The following is a 23,701-nucleotide window of genomic DNA, read 5'->3' as shown; positions in this document are numbered from 1 at the left end:
AGACGTACAGATGCAAGACTGACGTTTTGCACCACAGTTGAAATCTGAAAGAAATGGCCAGCAGAATATATGCTGGGCTTAGGCTAGGGCACTATATTTCTGTAAATACAGTATTTTTAACCTTTAGGAGCACAAATGCACCCTGACGACTCTGCTAACCTCTGACCCCATCCAGACAAAAAACATGGATGAAACCTAATTTTTTTCGTATTCAATTACAAAATAATTACTTACTAGCATTACTAATTCCATTACAAAATCTTAACATCAACCCCAAATCATTGCTATGAAACAACCAAAAGAATAGCAGCATAGATTCATTATTAAAGAGTAACCTATATTCAAAATCAAAACATTTCCTGTTTTAAATTAGGAGAGTGATATATCATTTCATGTGAGACATCACAACATTTTAAACACTCTGAATCAAAGCAATAAAATAAAACAAAAGCATAACAATAAAAAAATAAAAAAAGCAAAATAAAAGCATAACAGAAGCAGAGTGCCATATGGAATTGAACCTGGGAAAAGTACTCCACAATATGAGTGGAAGTAGCTTGACACTTTGAAAACCGGGGACAGTAATCGCCCACTGTAGGGGAAATAGCCTAGACGTGCTTTTAACCTGTCATGCAGTCTCCAGGGGTCCTTTGATCTCAGAGGCTGACCCATCCTCAGTTTTGGCCAAAGGACCCACTCTCACAAAGCACAAGGTTGGGACTGGCCTCTTCCAGCATCATCTTGATTTGTGGGCACTGATGCACCCACCAGCAAACTGGGCTCTTGAAACTTTGGTTTTTCAAACCCTTACTCTAACCCAAATGTTAAACCTAAGCTTAAATATAGCTAGGGAATACCCGAAATAAACGAGGACCTCCTCAACTATCTACAAGAGCTTCTCAGCGCAGTGCTGCTCATTCAAAGTAAGTTCAAAATCCACAGCGCACTAACCCGCTTTACAAACACCTGCCCCAAGTGGAGCAGCACCGTGTTTACTCTGCATTGGGAGCATCTGCATGGGGAATAAATTCTGAGCAGCCAACGGACTGTAAAGTCAGGCTTGTTTTATTAACATAATTTAGCACAAACTGACAAGTTATTTGAAAGACATGGAAGATAATTAATGCAACCACATTATCAATGAATCAGACTTCAAAATACTATAAGATTAAGTTTACCTGGTATCAATTCAATCTCCCTAGAATTATAAAATTCAGTGCAAAGAATTGAAGGATTAAAAGCTAGAATTTTTATTAATGTCTCTAGTGATCTAAGATAGCCCCATTTTTGCCAAATACCTCAGATTACGGAAATAAAGGAGACTTCAGCCCTGTGACTTTTATTGAAGTCTCTTCACAATGCCTCTGTCAGCCTAGGTAAGATATTTAACTGAGTAGCTTTAGCAAATAACTTCTGGTTTGTTTCAGAATAATCTGTTTTCCCTAGATAGTACTTCCCTAATGTTTAATTTAATCCCTAATTGAATCCCTAATTTAAACTGGATAAACGTATGAAAATAATATTTTACATAATCAAAAATGGAAGCAGCATCAGAAGAGTCAATCTTGTCACATGTGCGTCTACTTATGTAAACCACTCCCCTACTCAGAAAACAAACTTGTTGCATCCTGATCAGTTTTTAAATATACAACGTCAGCAAAAAAGCTGTTCCAAGTTCGTTAATGCTGCAGACCATTTCTCCAAGCCTTAGCTACATTTGAAAAACAAGTATTCACACAAAATAGGGTGGTATCAAAGAGGAAAAAATCCACATTAAAGTCGTAATGTATGGACATTAAAATAATCACAAATATCATATACTAAATCAAATTAAAATACCATTTAAATAAACACATCTTTCGAATTTTAGAATAGTCCAAAGCAATCAGTCTTTAGTTTGGGTTGTTTCCCTACTATGTATCCATTCAAAATTGAAGCCAGTTTGATTTATTTGACCAGCAAGGCCAGCTGACATCACTGATTCTGGTTTATTCCTGACACTTGAAAGTCAACAGATTTGGGTGGCTTGGTTCTTGCTTTACTTTTTTAGTTTTTATGGCTGACTAGAACCCTGAAGATGCAGCTTTACAACGGGAAGACAACCCAGACAAATTACAGGAAGGCAGTCAGATGAGGCGAAGCAGAAGTTTATCTAATAAATTTGACTAAAAAATTGGGGATGATTCAACAATTATTCCATACTCACTTACTTCAAAGCTTCTTCCAGTTTGCGAATTTTCTTTTGAGCATCTCCTCTTTCTTTATCAAGATCATTCTGGATGTCTTGAATCTACCATTTGAAGGAAAGAATACCACATTTCAGCTAAAACACAGTCTGATTTTTTTTTAAAAAAAGTATGTTATTTTAAATTATAAAAACTATTGATTTTGCATTTCTTTCGCACTGATGTAGATAACCATGAAATGCAAAAACAACAATTAACAGAGAGATGAAGTATGAGAATAGTCAATAGAGCTATTTTTCTTCTCAAAATGAACACTATTCTCTATAATTAAGAAATATTAGTAATTACATTATCTATGGAAAATCAAGTTCCTTTTAAACACAGAAATCATATAGAAATCTGCCTAAAATAATGACATGTATTCTGTGGTGCACAGTTCCTACTTAGCAATTTGTGAACACCCAAAGTGAACTACTTATCAATTATTACAAAAATAAAGATACTAAACATAATGATAGTAAATAATATTACTTCAGAATAATACATACTCAAGCATTAACTAGCCGAGGGTAGATGCTCCTAAGAAAAGTAAAAATTTGAGGAAAAGTAGTTTACTACTAATGAATTCCTGACCCAATGAAACCAAACCAGAGTGCTTCAATCATTATATAAAACTTTTCATTCCTCTATTTTGCATCCAGACATTAAAAATGCCATTTGGAAATGTGGGGGTACGGCACTCTTCTGTAAGCACACAAGTTACAAACCCACAAAAAGCACACAGACACCTCTAAAATGATAGAGCATCTTTGCTAACCATTATTATTCCATAGTAAACTGTGACCCTATGCGGTTAAAACACAGCGTAAATCCAGAAGAATCATCTGTCACTCCAATGGATGTGGCAAGAACTCAATCCCAGGGCAACCCAAAAGCCTACAGAAAAAAGCTGCCCCCATCTCCTTCTCATCTGTTCCCCAGATGAGCATCAGTCTACGTGCTCACTTCGAATAACCTTGCAGTGTAAAACCAGTCTGCACCACGAAACGTGCCCTCAGCGCGCCGCGCAGGATCACTACTGCCCAGCATCACGGGGCCTCACACCTCCCCATTCTCCTCTGCTCCACCACGCTGCTCATCGCTCGTCCTTTCCATCGCCCCAAGCAAACTGTACATTTCCAAGTCATCTCCTCCGTGCAACTGCCATCACACCAGGCAATACCTATACACGTATATTTTAAGACATTTGCACACAGAAGTGGGACAGACTTCTTACATAAATCTCCCAAAAATATTCAGCTGCAAAAAAAATTTGAGTCCCTTTAATTACCCTCTAAATGTTTGGAGGTTTTCACAGTATATTTTAGTTATTTAGATTTGAAATACTATTTAAAATCCCATTAGTATTCAATCAATGCAGAATGAAAATAGCAGCTTTGAAGACCTCACAAGGATCATATTCTAGGAATCTGAGAAATTGCTTGTCTCCCTATAAAGCCATACACTCACAAAAAACGCTGAACAAAATCTGACTTCCACTTCCTAAATTCACTAACCAGGAGTAAGACATTTTTATGAAGAATTCTTTTCTCTAGTACTTCTGGATCAAGAAAGAAATTTGGCAGCTTCCCACGCACGGTCCAAACCACGGGTCTTCACAACAGGTTTTGCCCAAGGCAGAATAGGTACAAGAGTTTGTTTTGCTTTTAGGATTGCTCAAGTAAGTGTGGCAATGTGACGTACTGAGCATGTTTCTCTTTACCAGATGGGGAGCACAGGAAATCCTTCATTCACCTATAATAATTTGCAGCGTTACATGCTATTAAGTCACTACAATAAAGAAAAACATGTTTTAATAAGTGTATCGTCAGAAGCATAAGAGTATACACCCATGAAAAAACAAATTTAGGGATTCTCTACTGTAAGAAGTTCCACGTAGGTGTATATTACATGGAAGTCTGAATACTTAGTAGGTTTGAAGGAGCCTCCAAACCGATGGGCCGTCTATCAGAAGGTAAAGAAGGTATTGCCAAACCCGGTAAAATTACGTATATTTAACAGCTGGCTTCAGAATGGCTCTCAGAAATAATCTGTCACTGTTCTTAGGCTTTGCTGAATGTTTGGAAAACAAGCGGTAGATTATTTATAAAAAGCAGGTGTTTCCTTTGCTTGTAAAACCATTTAGCCTAACTGGTTCCTGATTCAGCAGATAAGCACATTTAATCAAACAGTGACATTTAGGGTTACTACCTATTATTTGTTTGATGTTTAAATATCCTAGGAGGCAATAGCCACTGTAGACTAATAAAGATTATCAGATAATGGGCAGGTTCTTAGGCGAACAGATTGTACCAGACTTCACGATGCCTCTACTTTAAAGCAAGCTTTTTTTAGTACTTTATGGGCCAATCTATGCTATTTTATGGATTTATATCCATAGATTGTTCACGTGTAGGTTTTTTTTCTCCCACTTTCTCAAAGATTTGATTTCAAAAACCAAGTTACAACAAAATTTATGAATAGGAAAATTGCTGTAAAGTTACCTATTAAAAATAAGGGGTCTACTTTCTTGTTTACTGAAAGAGTTACAGCTCCACTATCTGTGCTTACTGGTGCAGCGTGATTGCTGGCATGCTCTTGGGTCCATGCTAAGTAGCATTCTCCCATACGATCCTCAAACCTCACTCAAGATCCACACAGGAGAGGCACCACAGCAGAAGGGTAATACAGATGCATCCACCTCACTGACAGGGATCGTAGTCTAATAGTGTAGATGGGAGCCGTGTGATGGCATTTGGACCTGGTGCCTGGAAACACTGCCAGCCACATCTAATCTGGACTCATCTGCAGGGGAAGGGATGTATTGCCATAAACCAATGCCCGCTATACTTCAACAGCTAAAAGATATCCGAACTATGCCAATATATTTTTCTTTTGACCTGCAACACTATTCCAGTCCTAGGCTTTTCTTGAGGCCAACATTCATAAAATCCATGACTTGTCTAAGACGACAAATGTAGGCTAGGATTAGACTAAAACATCTCTTTGAATAAATAAGTATTTGACTTCAAGTCAGCAGAAGGCACTAACTCAAACCAAAAACTCACTACAACTCATGTTGCAAATGCTATTACCAAGTGACAAGTAGCTGTGATCACATTTCATTATTTTATGTTACGAATTTGCCACATTTGGAAATGACATATTTGAGTAACACATCCTTTCAATTAAATAGGCATCTAACGCACCCTCTTACCAAACACTGCATGAGTTGAACATATAACATCACTAAAATGGAAGTTTAATTTGAAATCGATTGATGTTTAAAGTCTAAAAGCGTAGACAGTATTTGCACAGTGCTTTAAGATGAAGTGGTTTTGATGAAAATTACATTTTATTAATTTAAGCTTCTAATGTAAAAACAGTGCATGTTGACAACATATAGAGAACATATCCAAATCGTGAAGAAGTAAAGAATAAAGACACACGGGGGAAAAAAGAAGTATGGAAGAACATATGAACACTGACAACAGGTCAGGCTAAGCTCAGTTTAGTTCATTATCTTTTTCCTTTAATAGCACTTAACATCGGATGCCAACAAAAGAAAGGTATGCAAACAGGGCAGGCTTACAGTGCTCTCCCAGCCTCCATCATTTGGCAACAGGCTCCTAGAATCAAAAGCAACATCTGTGTACCTAAATATCTGTACTTAAAATCTTGCCTGAATTTGTCCAATTATTTTTCCAACTTCTGTGAAATGCTTTGATTCCAAAATCTATTTCTTTGGGGATTTCAGAATTTAAACTTATACCTTCTGTATGCTTAGTGACATGGTTTAGCGATGGTCTTGGCAGTCCTGGGTTAACCTACTTTTAGGTTGGACTTTATGATCTCAAAGGTCTTTTCCAACCTAAATGATTCTATGATTTTATGTATACAATAAGATTGGAAATGTGCATAAGATGGTATATTTTCCTGAAAACATTACCTGTTTTTCATATACATGCTCCAAATGAAGTTTTTCCTGTTGAAGCTTGTATTCTTGATCCTGCAAAGAGACTTGTATTCTAAATAAACAAATTCCATTTTTCTTTCATTTCAAAGTAGTCATTAAACACACACACGTGCTATTATACAGAGTGGTCCATAAAAATTAAAAATCCACTTCATATCATCGTTGAGGAATTCTCTGACATACAAAAAAATTCAACCAAAGGAAAAAATATCTACATATAAGAAAACTATCGCAAAAGTCAGGATTCATGTTTTCTAAAGAGAAAAAGCAACTTGTTCTCCTGAGCTATTAAAATGCCATTCTGTACTACATCAGCTGTGAAATGAAAGACATGAGGAGGAAAAGTAGATGCCAAAACTCAGACAGGATTGATACATGATACAGATGTGGAACTCATTACCCTGAGACAGAAGGATTAATTTAAATTCCTAAAGATTGAATATTGACCCGAACTGTTGAGTAGCAACAGAAATAAAAACCATTTTGAAACATACTTAAGAATTGTTTACGGTTTAGGAAAAGAAAAAGATACTTATAAATCTTTGACATGCTTCTCTAAATCCACTGGTACATGTTTATACTGTTTTAACATGTGAATTACAACAAATGATCAAAATGTTCCTGTGAAAATTCTGCTCTTATCCATAAAGTGATCACTTTTAGTCATCCTTTTTAAATCAACCTTTAAGCATAGCGTGACACTTTACATATTTCTATGAATAAAATGCATATAAAGATGCATGTTTTCCATGTGTGTATTTTAGTATGGCTATCTAAACATTCAGGGCACCAGAAGCAGTAAAAAGGGCTGGTCATTCTTGACTAAGAAATTCAGGGCTCACCTTCAGCTGTTGCTGTCTTTGATGTTCTAAATCTTGTAACTGTTGCTTTAATTGAGACAGACTATGCTGTAATTCTTCAGTTGCATCAGATGCCTGTAGGGATTTAACGGGAAAAGGAATTTTTGTGTTACATTCTTCATTAGCTCTACAGATACATCTTCTGTGTACTTAAATTTATTTCTCAAAGGTGCCTGGAAATCAGAAAAATTATCAACGTGGAGAAAAAACTTGTGTGAGTTTACAACTCTGGATATGTCACTTCTATCTGGTGAACTTAGAAATGTTAACAAAAACACCAAAAAATAACTAATAATAAAAAGAACCTCGGCACTACCCACTGAAAGAAAGAAAACTACCTTGTAAATTAAATGGAGTATCAGCAAAGCTCCCGGAATTCCAGTAAATCAACTCAAAAGCCCCAATTTGTCCTATCCCTCTAGAGGATTAGCAGATGGTATTTAAAACATGAGCCTTTTATACAATTATTTAACTTGAAATTAAGTATGTACTATATATCTACCTATGCATCAATGTAGTTATCAACCTGATAAGATATTTTTACAGAAACAAACCAAAATTATTACATTTTGGGTGGATTTTTTAAATAATCTCATAAACACACAAATATTTAACATAATATTCCATACTAAGAGGCCTGCAAGACAGTTTGTTTCTGCAAAATATATTTTCCCCTCATTAAAAAGGCCTTTCAAAAACATTAAGTCTTTAAGGTCCTCTGGTATCCAGAATTTTTACAGAAGCATAAACAGAGTATCAATTACACCTTATCTGAATCAGCTATGGAAATACCACTTTTATGTACACACACACCCGCCAGAATAACCAGGCAACTTCGGGTGATTTTTCAGTTAAATTTGGAAATGAGTAATTAAATCACAATTTAAAAAAAAAAAAAAATGTATGCATGAGTAACTCGGGAACAAAACATCTCCTTGGACTTATCCATAAGCATTACATTTATATTGATGAGGCCACTTTAAAAACACACACTTTAATGCCTATGATATGTGGAAGCATACCTTAGCTGCAGAGAGAGCATGTTCCTGCTTCATAAAATTTATATCAACATCGTATTTACTTTGTAGTTGCTGAATGTTCTCCTCATATTCTTGTATAATACGGTCCTTGTCTTTCTGAAGTGAGCTGTGCCTACAAGTAGTAAGCAAACAGAATATGGAAATTGCTTTCAAATTTTGGCATCTTACCTGCTCAGTATCAATTCTACAGAGCATGCAAGCCTGCCTGTACCACGTGCTCACTGTAACAGAATGAAACGCTCATAAATAATGGAAAGGTGACATACTCCTTACAATGGCCATTTGGGTCAGTTCCACAATGAGTTTTACATCAATTAATACATTTTCATGACAAATTTTCTAATGCCAATCATCACTCATTAAGCTCTTGAAATAAAATTAACATTGTTTGCTTTCAGAAATTCCATATTCGTCAGTGTTAAAAACAGTAACCGCTATTTAATTACCTCGCTTTCATTTCTTGAAGTTCCGAGCATACTGCCTGGTAACGTTGTTCTGCATCAGTTTTTTCTTGAGATAATTTTTCACGCTGTAAATTACTATTTTCAGCTTCAACAGTCAACTGCTGGACACGAGCCTCTAGTTTTTTGACTGTCTGGTTCTAAAAGAATAGGTCATCATTGAGAAAACACCAGAATAAACTAGGGTATACCCCTGTTGTTATTCAGTAGCCCAGAGCACCAAGATTCTTTGGTGGCCCAGAACCACAACAGTTACCATAGCAAAGCTGTCATCAATTGTGACAGTAACTTCTATGTTGTATAAAAAAAATAAAATCTTAAAAATATGGATGTCTATTTCCACATCCCCAAAGTAACATGTCTTCTCCCTTAAGCAAAAAAATATATGCAACAAATTTCTGAACTATGAAACTTTTAAAATGGGAGAGAAAAGATATTTCTATGGAAAACTGTAATGGATGTTAATACAAGTGAAGCATTTTTAAAACTTCCATTAACCAAGAAACATGTTATCGCTAGCAATATATACAACCTGCAGGTGAGAGAGTATTTGAGGAAAAAACTTTATATATAAAAAGGTTCTACTGATCATTATGGTCATGAGCAGCCATAAAAGTCACCCAGAAAACATTAAACTGTATAGCCTCCAGTGAAGCCCGTAGCTCTTCCATGCTAAAACACTCTTCTGAGTACTTTTACAACCATCACGTGTTTACGGACACAAAAATATTTATCAAATACCTAATCTAAAACAAAGACCAATGAACTTGGGTTGCTAAAGAATTATAGATTCTACACAATTGCCTTTTATGTGCACGCTTTGGCAAAACGACATCCAAGCATGTAAACAGTAAGGCACAGTAATGACTGCTATGGATTTGGAGGGTGCAAGAAGAATGTTATTACACAAATGCTACAGTAACAGTGTAAATGCTGTCTAGTTGTGTTTCAAATCAATTAGCAAATATTAACTAAATAATTCACCAATAACCTTCTAAGGTAATTAATTACTGGAAAATGGAGACACACAGAAAGGGAAAGTGCTGTGCACAGGAATATAGCAAACCCGTATCAGGACTCAGAGCACATTCCTCGGGTTTCTGCTGGTATACCTTTCCTTAACGCACTTCCCCATATAATTTTTTTAGTTACAGTGATTTCCTGTCAACAAATTACAAACAGCTATCAAAAGTTGTATCTTTTTCCTAGAACTTCATCTCCTAAACAATTCTGAAAATGAGCAGAATGAGAACAAGCAGGTAGCATGCGACTACTCTACTACTTCCCATTCTTCCCTAAATTTATGTTAATATGCATGGAAATGACAGAACTCCTCAGGAGGCTGGAGTCAAAAAATAAAACACAGCTGTCCTTCCAGGATGTATGTATCATAGTTATTTTTGGATGAACAAAGCTCCCAAGATGAGGGAAGTGGAACAGTATTTTCACCCTCTGTTAAAGTAAAATAAAAACTCAAAACATCTGCCATCACAAGTCAGCGCCCCAACTGTCACAGGATTATTAAATGAGCCTGGACTAATGCAAGAAGCTCACAGAGCCAGAACGGTCACCTGAACTTTGTCAACTGGCTTAAGATATTTCATGAACATAGTACACGAAACTCTTCCATCACTGCAAAGCCAGCTGCACAGAACAGGGGTGTTTTGGGGGGTGTTTTTAGGTTTGGGGTGTGTGTGTTGGGGTTTTTTTAAGAAAAAAAAGAAACACAGGAAAAACAAAAAAAACCCCAACCCTACATACCTAACGTATCACCACATATGTAATTCCCCCCTGGCCCTCCACCCCTTCAAGGAAGTTAATAATTGTTCAATCCACAAAACCCTACTTATCAGTTCTATGGTATTAGTTAAATTGTTCAGCTAATTTCACTTGCTAACAGCAATGGCATTCTTGACAACGTGAAACTCTGAACAAGGAAACTCTGAAATGCCAACAAAAAAAGCCAACAAAAATCAGGAGAGAGAAAGAAAGAGAGAGAAAAGAAGAAAACTAATTTCCAGTGACAGTCTAGTCTTTCATCTTAAGCCGTGCCTTGAACTCTACCTTGTTTAATTATTAAATCAGAAGCTGCTCAGCAAGATCTGTCTGGTTTTGATGGTTCTTAAATTCAATCTTGCTGACAGACTGTGTCCATTTTTCTCTGTATTTACTGTTACCTATGACATGATCTGAATGCTAATTTTTAAATTCAACATTCGTTAATAAAGGAATAAATTTTGTTTGACATTGTCTTTTCACTCATTTGATTTTCTTCATACCTCATCCTGATAAAAAGTACATCTTTCTTGAGGATGCTTGCTAATTTTTAGCTTTTTGCATCATTTATATAGTGGGCACAAAATCCAGATTACACCTGCTTATACGCTTCTAATTATTCTAGTAAAAATGCAATAAATGAGATTAATACAATAATTATTTTTAAAATCCTTTTCATCTGATCTTTAATCTAACAGAAGCATTTGATCTTCTGAAGAGGAGGTGGGTAAGAAGTCACATGTATCTATGAAAATGTACTATATAATGTACATATAAATACTATAAATAAATACATATAAATAATATAAATAAATACATGTACTATATAAAACCTTTTCTATAGTCTAGAAACCTACAGAGACAAGAGTTCTGCTAACTGGAATGAAAAACAGTGAGAAATGCTAGGAGCAGTCCTTAATACAAATATATGTCTGTGCAATATTCGCTGAAGGGCTGCACTTTGATGAATTTTATCTGGTGGAAAAATCCTTGGCTGGACAGGCTTCCAGGACACTGTCCTCTCCCAAGACACAACTACTGCATTGCACCATCAAAAACATTTCTCAGCCCAACTGAATTTACGTATGCTTCTGCACAAACGCATGAGATTTGAATATTGCAAGAGACACTTGTTATCGTGACGTATTTACAAAAAACTTACAGTTGACTTGATCTGTTCCATATAATCTTCCCCCATTTTGCTAAGACAAGCATTGGTGTCCTCAACCAGTTCCTGTATATCTTCTGTGTGCTTCTTCTGAATATTAAACTTCTCCTTTTCCATTTCAGCCACAGCATTGTGAAGCTGCATCATAAAACATTACAAAATAATAAATGGCACATAAAACTAGCATTTATAAGTATTATATTATTACAGCATATAAACAGAATAACTGAAAAGCACAGGCCACGTTTCCGTCCTCTATAAAAGAATGGGATCGTTGTCTCGCTAAATAGGTCTACTATGACTCTACAAAGCATTAATTTAGAGGTGTAAGTAAATTAAAAATGTAGAGGGCATAACTTAATCCATAAAGAATGCTAAAACACATACGTATTTTTGACACACTTTGATATTCCATTTCTTTACATATTCACGCTGAACGCCAATAATTGTTGCATAAAATTAATGAATTTCTATCACAGAAACACTAATACTCTCTCCAGACACTTACACTGCCAGTTTAGCTGCCTCTCAGTTAGTCAAGGCTCTGCAGCTTCTTACAATCTACTTGTCTAACAAAAGGATTATTTGTGTCATTACTAACACTTGATTTATATTCTGAAAACCAGTGGCCTCTCTAGTTAAGCAGCCTCAAATTGCAATTTTCCATCTATACAATAGTAACGAATAATGTCACATCAAATTAGCACACAGAACTTGTACAGTGTATCGGTTGTATAACAGCTAGTATCAGTTGTATAACAGCTAGTAATTATTTCTCAAGTTTCTAACCAATTATTTCACAGCTGAAGGAAAAAGCTGCAATACAGAATATAAAAGCATCTTTCTAAACACATTGCTAAAATCAGGTTAATTTGCACAAATATAGGGTTTTTCTCTCCAACAAGTAGAGAAGTAGAAAGTTATTCGTTACCATGCCTACCAACAGCGCAAAGAATTTTTATCAAGCAAAACTATGGTGGTGTTAGTAAATCTGGACCATTATTTAACAGACTTCAACAGCGTGCAGTAGCTTAACATAAAAGTCTTCATCCAAAATAAAAGAATGCTAATAAATTATAAGTATCATATATACAGTGTGGTGTTCAGAAGATTGACTGAATTTAAGATCATTTTAAAAATAATTTGGGAAAATAAATAAGTAAATATTTAATCTCCAGGTGTGTAAGATAGAAATAAAACCAAAATTGCTGGGAATGTCTCTTCCTCCTGTACAACGCAATACAGTACTATTTGCATTATAGTCAGCAACATCTATTCAAATAACCTCAAAGGAAAAACCCATGTTTTTCCATAATAACACATGCTCCAATTCCACTTCAATGATTTCATGAAGTAAAAATTAATATTAGCATTTTAATTTGCCTTCTTGTTTTGCACACTGGCATCACTGACTACAATTACAGGTGTAGGAACAGCACTTGCTAGGTAAGTGGAAAAAGTGGGATGACCTCTGAATAAAAATAATGCTCCTCTAAAAAAAAAAAAACAACAAACAAACAACCACCTAACACCAAAGCCTCAAGGTCTTAAGCACAAAGGACAAGATTTACAAATTATCTCTTACAAGACAAGAATTAAAATCAACATCAGCTCCAGATGCAGGGCTGCAAAAAAATTCAACAGCATACTTCATCTGTGATGGGAGGTGGGTTTGCCCTTCTTGTGACCCTCCCTCTCCTGAGAGGCGTAAGCAAGACAAATACTGACAATAACTGGACAAAGGTGAAGCTGTCTCTCAATAAACATGCTTTTTCTCTCTGCTTTGCTGCTGTCTTGAGTCTAATAATAAATAAAAATACATTGAAGAATTCATGACCCAATGCAAAAATCATAGTTCAAAGGCATCACCGTAGCAGCAGGTTTACCGAGATTAAAATTCCACGTCAGGTCAACCAGAAATAAACATTTCCCTAATGCACCCAGAGTTGCCAAGAGGGGCAGATGAACCCCAGGAACAGTGACGAGCTGGCCAGGGGTGGGGGTACAAGCATCAGCAAAAGAAGTCTTGCAAGATTACTCCCGAAAAAAAATAAATCAGCATCAGAAAATATTGCTAGAAGTAACACATTCTTTATATTAATTTTGTCTAAGTGACAGAATGTATTACCCCACATACACAATGTAGGAGTCTTTGAAAGAAAGCAAGTATTATTCATTACCCTTTTCTCCCACTCATTTTTCAAAGAATCACTGCTTTGCTCACACATCTTCTTCAGCTCCATAATCTGCTTCTCTTTTGCTTCTCTGACGACTTGTGATTCACGAACAAGGGTCTGCACTGTCAAAAATGGGAAAATAAACAACCATTCAAGAGATACCTTGGGGATTTTTCAGTGTTGTCAACAGATGCAGATTACATCAGTTTTCCAATTGACCTGACTTTCTGGTGGTTTTTTGGCTCTTAAAAATACTTAATGCATGTGCTTCTGTAAAATTCAGTGCTTAAGATTCTGTGTCACTAAAATATTACAAAGTGTTCTCTACTTTATTTACAAAATATTTCATAGTGACTTCTCCTGACTGAAGCAGTAAATACACATCAACAAAATTCTGTATGACCTAAAGAAAACAGGTATTTTTCACCTGATTTTATGTGCATCCTTAAGAGAAAGAGTTCTTGTAAAGGTTGAATACCCAAGATATACAAGGAAATTAAGTTCCCCAACTTAAATTGCAAGTGATTGCATCAGGAATTCACAGTCTAACGATTTTTCTGGAAAATAAAGCAGGTACCTACTCACTTTTCAGAAGTGACTGATGATTTTCACTAGCTGGCATGAGCATAGGTGACTCAAACACAACCCGTGACAGGACCACGACCACCAGGCCACCAAGAGAAGCACCAGATCCCTTGCTGGACACTTTATACTTTGCCAAGGAGCAGGAACCAATGTACATGGAACTTTCCCTTTTCGTACATAGATTGCCAAACTTGTGTATTATTTTACGTTGTGGTTTAGTCCATAGTGTAAATGGACTCCAAGGAATTCTAAAAGAAACTAAGTTTTCATTCAAAAACTGCTGACAAGCCACACTCAGGCCAAGTTTCATACTTATGGCATATTCAAGACTACAACTCACATTTTAAATCTCTTGCCGCAATAGTCCTAAATAAATAAAACATTGTGGTTTGATTAAAATGTAATGAACGTATAAATAAATTAACCTTAAGCCAGAGATTCCAAAAATTTTGAAATAAGTAGTCAAAATACTTCAGTACCATCAAAGAAACTTTTTTTGGTGACACTCATAAAACCTGCAAGTATTAGATGGAACAAGATCATACTGCCTCTTGGAAAAATCTGTTTGGAAACTGGACAGCAAAGACAACCGGACGAGCCTCTCAAAATCTAAAGGAAAATATTAGGTCAAGACTGGCAAATGAAGAGGGAAGGGACACGTGCACCTAGAAGGAACTTTTTAAGCCCACAGCCACAAGAAGGGTACAGTACAATCCCACCACACAGAAAACAACAGTCATGAAGATAAAAATCACCTTTTTTCTCCAGTTTTCTGATCGTCTCTTCAGCTTCGTTTTGTTTGTTTTTGTAGAGGGACTTCAATGCCTCTATTTCATCATTCTTTCTATCCAAAATCTGTAGGAAAAATCCACAATTCTTCAACAAAAGTCCGAAAACTACAACCAGCGCACAAAATAATATACGATGACCTCGGTCAAAGGAGCTGCCTTCAAGAAGCACTTAGGTTGTGCAGGACTAAGTGATTAAATCTAAGTAATTTCCACAACTAAGACTTCCAAGGCATAAACAAAGGGTAGATTTAGATAAATATAGGTAGTAGATTAGAAAGGATTTTCACGTTTTAGGATGGTCTTTTTATTTTCTTTTAAACTTGGGCAAATCCAATGTTGCTTATGTTGAGTTTGGAAGTTTCACAGTGCAACTACTGCAAATAGAAAGGATTTGTTTCTCTTTTCATATTTATGTTGCCTGATACTATTTAAAAGCATCTAAAATTCTCATCAGGTTTTAGAAATACTTAAATAAGTGGTGAATTGCATTACACTCTTCTGTACTTCACCAGCTGCAATCCTTTGCATGTACTCCAAGAAACAATGGGTTGGAATAGAGCAAGTATCTGAGGTGCAACTATATTTCTGTACACACTGATTTCGGGGGAAAAAAACACTCCAATGTTTGCACACTTTGAGATAGTATTTTAATTCAAACTTTGCATGTAAGATAAACATTAAAGTCACACACATTTTATAACAGTGCCCCAAATCTCTCATCAAACAGCAGCTTTCATCTTAAAACAATATTACTCCATCTGCATTAAATGATTTGTGTCTTTAAAGATTAATACAACACTATTTAACCTTTTCTAAAATATCCAACGTTATTAAACAACTTCAAAAGACTGAATTCTAACATCAGTTAGAAAAGGATGACAACTCAAGGGATGAGAAAGCATTTAAACTATTTCTTATTCTCACAAAGCTGTTTCCTTTAGACTCTCAGCTTTGCTAGCTAGTTCTGCTTACAGACTTTGGAACAGATGAGCCAAATATGCACCTGACCAAATATTAACATCCTTTCAGGAGGCTTTGATGTGTCATAGTGTTGTGTCAACTGACTTCCTCCAAGGCTGTGACTCAGTCTTAAGAAACAAAACAGAGGTACTCAGTAACGCAAAGCTTACAGTAGGATAAGTTGTCGTGATCCTGATGCTGAGCATTTAACTCACGTTACATTCCCGGGATAGGAGGGATTCAGAAGGCACTTAAGACCTCGCAGAACTTTACCCCACATGTTTAAAACATGGTATTCAAAGTAACAGTATGCCCTTTGATAGTCTTTCTGTAATCTTTCCAAGAGTGGTGTTACGCAACACAATAAAGACAAATCCAACTTAATCCAAAGGAAGTATATCTGGTGTCATTTTATTGCTGTGAAGAGTTAAAAGCCAATATAGCTTTAACAATGCAATAACATAAATAACAAACTGTTTATTGACCAGCCCACACTTTAAGATAGTGTCAAAATGGAGACATGAGAACAAGCACTATTACGGTATTAGCAGGAACACATGCGATATACTTGTGGATTTTCCTACTGTTACTCTTTGTATTTTGTCCGTAAAAAATTAAGTGTTTTTGTTCACAGTTTTCTATAATACAAGTGCTTTCTCTCTAAACAAAAAATCGCAGGTTTATGATTTCATCAGCATATGAAACTACAGAAGCTGTTAGGCTGGTAAGATAGGTTGTCTTGTTCAAACAAACAAATCACCTTGTATTTTCACATGCTTTCTGCAAGCATTTTTCCCTTCCTAAGTTTGTGTTATCGTAGAATAGTCTGCATTCTTATCAGCTTATGCAAACTGTTATCTACAATCTTACTTTAAAGGAACATTAATTGCAATTGTGAAGAAGCTAAAGTAAAACTGCTAATTATTATAATCAGATTCTCTATTTTGTTTAATTATACTGTTTTCGGGGAAAAAATACAAACACTTCTTACCTTTTGAATATCAGTATCATGCTTCTGCTGTAATTTAAGTTTTTCTTCATGAAATTTACCTTCTGCTATTTTCATTTTTATGTCCAGCTTTAAAAGAAAAAGAGAAGACAGATAATTCAATTAAAATAAAGAATACATTGCACTAATGACCTTTGCATAAAACTTTTGAATTATTCATGTATGTCTTTAAGGCAGCAATGGGAAGTCACTAACAAATAACTGCTATGAAAAATCTATATTCAGTTTCCCAGTATTTTCATATTTATTTGATAAAACACAAAGATCTAAACCTACTTATTTAAAAAACGAATTTTTAAGATGTTTTAGTTGGCAATAAAAACCAACTGCTATTGCCCAGAAAAAGCTATCATCCTTTATTTAAATAAACACTTAAGAACAAAACTTTTAACATTTCTGTTAATATACCAAGTATGGTAAACTTGTTTTTATTCTTTAGGCAGGTGTTACATTTATACAAAGAATGTCCGTTAGCCCAGATGCATGTTTATTTTTGTTTGTTTTCTATTATTCATAGAGTTCACATTATAAACACATTTCCTTTGAAAGGTTACTTATAATGGGATTAAGGATATACTGCTGAATTGGATTGCTAAAATACATTTCCTACTTCTGCTTTTGTTTGTTCCAAGTAGCATACTTGAACCCCTGTGACACGCTCACACATTGCTAATTCTTACTTAGAGTCTACATTTTCACCTTTAAAGTATCTTCACATCCCTTGCATATTTTCACTACGCCATTGGAGACTGTCCTCAGGACTCTGCAAATGCGATAGGTATTTCGTGTTTCTCAGTCTTGTAAATGACTGAAGTGACACCTCGAGTTCAGGCTCAGGCTATTCCACATCCACATGTGATGCTCCTGCTGCTCAGAGCCAAAGCGCACGGCCAAGCAGCCCCACGACCCCCCTTCACCCTATAAAGGGCAGACCAGAATCACTGACGTGGGACCACCAAGACCTCACCAGAAGATGACTTGTGGTCTGCTGTCAACAGAAAATTTTTTTCTAAGAGCTCACGGCACTGAGGTGAGTCCCCTTGGAGCTGGACACTGGCCTCCCGTCACCATCCAGCTACCTCCAGTTCTCCCATTCTGTTTAGCTCAGTAAGAAGCTGCCTTTTAATTCCCTCAAATACCAACACATTCTAAAGCAGCCAACAAGCACCATTCATTCCGCCTTTAATTCCTTTGACTTACCTAAAGCAGTCATTCAAGCATGAATCTTTATCTAACATACACAAACAATAAACACATGCAAATCATTGATTTCTTTTATGTGATTGCTTTGTGTTACATATTTGTTTACTGTGACTTGAAAATGTGAGCTACAAAAATCCAAATCAACTCGAAAATGCAAAATGCTGTGCAGTAAATACAGAAGACTCCCCAAGAACTGAAAAAAGCAGCAGCAAATTCTTCCAGTTTCCAGATCGCTGATATCCAAAGTACCCACCTGCTTATCACACCACATACAACAGGCTATTTCCCAATAGCCTAAATAGGTAGACTTATGCAAATTACCAGGGAAAAAAAAAGTTAAGACTTACAATTAATCCAAAGAAAATAAATAGTGTTCTCAGCTGTCAGCCGTCTACCATCCAAAAATAAGCCTCATGATACAAAAGCATGTTCTACTCATGAAATATACACATAGTATATATAAAAAAAAAAAGAAAAACCACACATAAATCCTTCCAACAAAGTGACGTTACAGAATGAAATCTTAGTACCAGGTGATAAATGTGTTGATTTAAAAAAAAAAAGCGCACGGTAATCCACTTCCAGATAGACAGTGTGTGAACATTCCATAAATAAATATGAAGGGTTTGTCAAAACACAAATACCAGAAACTAAACATGAAAGAGACTCCAATCGACTGGAATTACATTAAAAACTTATGAATTACTGATGTATAGCTACTGCAATCACATAGCCATTTGATCCACACAAACATATTGCATTTAAAACTCATTAATAAAGTGAGAATGTCTCGGCTGATGTAAATTAATCCTTGGCAGTTTGCATCAGCTGAGATCTGGTCTACATGTCATTAATCTGTAGGTTGAAAGAACGTAAAAATAAATCAAAATCTAAAATTTGTCTTGCATTAAATATAGACATATATTTTCTAGTGAGAGTGATTGTTCTCTGGCACGTGGCTGTTTTCCCACAGGTTGACAGTGGAAATCCCTGTACTTGAAGTTGGCTCCCACTTCTTGTCATTAATCTCCCACTTAACACCATTCTTGCATTTGCACCAGTTTTCATCAATTCTAGTTCATGAATGCATTGCATTACTTCCAGTAGAACAGGTGTCACTTAAAATTTCACAGAATTTAGACTAATTTCCAAAAAGGAGAGCTAGCTGCAACACAACAACAAACGTGAAAAACACGTCCAAGACACAAAAGGCAGCTCTTAATGACAGCAAACACTAATAACAAAATAGATGACTTTGAATATTAAAACTAAGGTAAAAAAAGAAAAATCTCTCTTATTTGGAAAATCATAAAAACCAATTCCTCCTCAGTTGAGGGCTGAAAAGGTGATACCTTGAGAAGCATTCAAGGTCCTCAACTTCTATAAACTTTCTGAATTCCTGAATTCAAGTGTTTGAAATTCAATAGTTGATGCGCATGTGGAGTTTTCAGCTAGTCTCACAAAGAAAGCTGTATTTATAATGAGTAACTGGTAAAAAATACAATAAAACAAAAAATCTCCAACAGCATTTTAATTTTATAATGGTACATAGTTCCAAGACACACAGGTATCTTTCATCACAACTTCTGGAAGTGTTAACTTGAGCATTTGCTGTAAAAATAAAGACATATTGGTTTAAAAATCCTACATTTACAATTTCTTCTGTGAGAAACTGCTGGAAAAGCCAGAAAGCACGAGGACAACCAAAGTCCTACTGCAAAGCTTGGAGCACTGGTTTCATTTATAAATCTGCTTTTTGACCGACCCTTTGTGTAAGGCAGACTTCCAATCTCACCGCATAAGTAGATTAAAAAAACTGAGTCATGTAAACACATTTTTTAAAGTGATATCATTAAGGCTGGGGATGAAGCAAATGGGCTCATCACTTCACAACTGGGAGTGAAACTTCTCCCCTTCCACTTCAAAGTTTAAACACATTATTAAGTACTAATTTCAATAAAGGAGTATCTTTCAAATTAAAACCATACCAAACTGTGTCAACTGCATATCTGTAGTTACCAAATGTCAAACCTCATTTTCTAAGTTAGTCTCTATTTCCTGTTGTGTAACCTTATGTGCTACTCTTCTACGAAGAGCCCTTTGCACTTCAGCTTTACTTTATTTATTAAACACATATTGAGAAACAAAATCTGCTACAACAGTATCAAAGACCTTCATAAGTTTTAGAGAAAATAGATGAAAACAACTTCATAAAGTCATTCACCTTGTTCGAAGCAATTAACTGCACTCATGCTCATCAGTTTTAATACAATTTATTACCAGTTAAAAGGTAGCAGAAAACATGAAATTTATGGCACATGACCGTTCAGACAAAAAAAAAAAAAAGTATAGCAATTTTAGCTGTAGTTGAGCAGTCTGCAACTAGGTATGAAATGCAGCCATTGCTGTTGCCTGAGCATCATTCCTTTGGATTTCTGTCATTGTTTATTCTCCTTACAAAGAGTCTGAGGCAATTAAACCCTAAGGCCATGTAAACAATACTGATGTCAAACATCTGTGCTGTCCCTGTTATTTAAAGCCATGGAGGGTGGTATCAACAGAACTGCTTTTATGTGCCTAGTCACACTTTCTTCCGAATTTAAAAAAAAAAAAAAAAACAAAAACACACACCACCAAAACCAGCAAATAGTTACCTGAAAATGAGGTTTCCTTCTATCACTGTCCTATATTTTAATAGCACAGGTTAAGTGCTACGAAAATTTAAATCATAACTGTCAGAATCTAACCTGTAAGTGTCATAAATCTTTGGGGGGCGGGGGGGGGGGGGGGGGAGTGATACTTCAGGTTTTCATGACAAGACAAGTATTCATCTTGTCACCACTTACAAAAAATTTGTAGAAATATTTAAATACCTGATTTAAAAGTAAATCAATAAGGAGACTAACAATATTAATTGGAGATAGCTTTGAACTACTGATCCCTATTCACTTGTCTTCATTACAGGGATCACCCTTAGGCCAGAGGTGGCATCTTGAAGGTTTAACATCCATCAGAGAGTTTTTTTGGGTATTTGACAAAACAGTACTTGTTGCTTGCCAGATTTTTTTCCAAGTCTATGAATATATGGGGGAGGGAGGGAGGAAGCGAGGAAGGGGGAGAAGGATGTAAACCATAAACGAGAACTTCAAAGTCAAACTAACAATGTAGAACAATGACTCGTACATCTTACAATATATGACAAAACTTATTTGTCTTGGTGTTATGCAGCTGCTAAAAGAAATCAGTGCACAATACAAAGCTTTGATATTTTCTTAAAAGAAAAAGGTTTCTTAAAAAAACCACCAAACAAAAAAACCAAACAACCCCCCCACAAAAACAACAAACAAGTAGAACTTTCTACCCATCATGTTTACTCAACTTTCGAATCCAGGGTTAAAAAAAATAAATATCACTAATTTATAAACAATAAACAATAGTGTTTTAAACAATACAGGCAAGCCAAGGCAGGAGATACTGTACTTGAGAAACATTCAAGATTTATTATACATAAAGACATGCTGACTTCAGACAAAAGTAATCCGGAATAGTCTATCTCACATCATAATTAACAAGCTATCTTTTTTCACTGTGTTATTTCTGTATCTTAGACTGTATCCTCAAAAGTTTTTAAGATTAGTTTTGAGGTATAGTCATACTTCTAACATTCAGAACAATTTAAGAGTCAGAATAATCACCAAAATATCATAAACTCAATGGCATGAAAAAAGGAAACATATTTTATAACAATTTATTAGAACAGAAGTCTCTACATTAAGTAGAAAATTTAATCACATTGGAACTAATCTTCCATTTTCAAACTGAACTGCTGAAAAACTTGCGCTCAGTTTACAGTATGTGGAAAAAATACTGTTCGCTTCCAGCTTCATTGCATTCAGATGTCTGTCACGCAATACAGAACTTAACAACACATCTCATATTTAATGAGCAGCTTCTACATACTTACTCAAACAATTCTAAAGATCAGCATCTACCCCTGAAGTGTTTTTAACTGAAGAGAGAAATGCATTATAATATGAAAAGAAAGCAAAAAGGGTAAACCATGTCAGACTCATTCAGAAATACACTTCATCTTTCACACATGGATGAATGTGGTGATCATCTTCCCTTCTCACGACATCCAAGAGCTGGAAAATCTTCACAATTAAAACAGGCAAAGTACATTAGGAGAGAAGACTTATTGACGTTCTGGGCCTATAGCACAATGAAATGTGTGTATCATGACAAAAGTATCAAATGTGACCACAGGTCTTAAAAGCACGAGCAGGTTTGATTTCCCTGCAAGTGCAGCCTGTTCCAGGAGCACACGGTGCAGGAGAGTTTAGCCAGCTTTACTCGAAGTCTAAAAGACAGGTAAGAGGAAAAATTACTTTCGAGAAGAATTAAGACCATCAAGCCTGTGTTGTTCACTTAAACCACTTAGAATAAACCCTCCTGAGGGATAACAGGTGAAAAAGTCTCAAGACTTGAACAAAGCACAAGACAGACATGATGTGGATGACCTTGTGTGTAACACTTCACTAAATTCCAGGAAGGCTAAAACCCAAAGATGTAAGCTGTGCCAAGGTAAAGCAACGTAGCTCTACAGACAGTCTTGCAGACCTACCAAAACTCCTTACAAACAAGCAAGGTATAAGGATGAACATTTTGTTGAGAACAAAATAAAATACATCATTGAGAAGATTGCTTTTCCTCACAGGTTAAGATTTCAAGAGGAGCTGCAGGTCCCGAAGGGGTACCTGCTGCATCTCCCTGAGCTTCAGCTTGGTCCCCTTCATAAATGGGAGTCTATACAATAAAGAACTATTCTTTTGAGTTTTTGACATGAAGGATTTTTATGATATGCAAAGGAGATTCTTTTAAGTATCAAAGATCATTATTTCTCACTGTTTCGGATGTAGATATTTCCCAAAAATGTCCAGAGAGGGTGGGGTGGGGATGGCGGTGTATAATTTTGCCACCTAGCTGGTTTCACATGATTGAAATTTCCAAGGTTCTATCGGACTTCAAGAACACATCCTATAAATTAAAGGAAGTCATAAATAATATTTTTCCTAGTGGAACATTACACACAATAAAAGCAGGTCTCCCATCTGGAATTCACATTAACATCGGGGTTTTTTTGCCTGATGTTTTGTACTCATCCCTCCGAGTGTAACGCAGAAATAAAAAAAAATATTTCTAACTACATTTTGAAACAGTAATCAATAACTGCTCCAAATTCTGCATTCAATATCATCAATATTTTTATTCAACGCAATGCCTAAAGTGAAATAAATATCTGGTAAAGTCTCTGTTGCAAAGAGCTTACAGTCCAGACAAACCAGAGATTGACTGAAAGAAAAGCAGTATCAAACAAGTGAAACGTGCAAGCCAGGAATTAGAATGTAAAAAGACCTTTTATAAACATGGCATTTTGCCCAGATTCAAAGGTCCCTCCACAAAAGTCTAT

General features: G+C 35.8%; 1 protein-coding gene across 4 annotated transcripts in view; it reads right to left on the bottom strand.

The window, feature by feature from the left end:
• CEP112 (centrosomal protein 112) overlaps positions 1–23,701 on the bottom strand; it is a 175,826-nt gene that overhangs the window by 120,387 nt on the left and 31,738 nt on the right. For all 4 annotated transcript variants that reach the window (XM_080388260.1, XM_080388261.1, XM_080388262.1 and 1 more), the window contains 9 exons: positions 17,011–17,097; positions 15,024–15,123; positions 13,687–13,805; positions 11,501–11,644; positions 8,548–8,702; positions 8,084–8,213; positions 7,044–7,136; positions 6,175–6,234; positions 2,211–2,290 (listed from right to left, as the gene is read on the bottom strand). In XM_080388260.1, the coding sequence (XP_080244386.1) occupies positions 2,211–2,290; positions 6,175–6,234; positions 7,044–7,136; positions 8,084–8,213; positions 8,548–8,702; positions 11,501–11,644; positions 13,687–13,805; positions 15,024–15,123; positions 17,011–17,097 (968 nt within the window). The remainder of the gene's footprint in view (positions 1–2,210; positions 2,291–6,174; positions 6,235–7,043; positions 7,137–8,083; positions 8,214–8,547; positions 8,703–11,500; positions 11,645–13,686; positions 13,806–15,023; positions 15,124–17,010; positions 17,098–23,701) is intronic.

The sequence above is a fragment of the Falco punctatus genome, assembly GCF_963210335.1.
Source record: "Falco punctatus genome assembly, chromosome: 1".
NCBI lineage: Eukaryota > Metazoa > Chordata > Aves > Falconiformes > Falconidae > Falco > Falco punctatus.
This window is presented reverse-complemented; position numbering and strand designations above follow the sequence as displayed.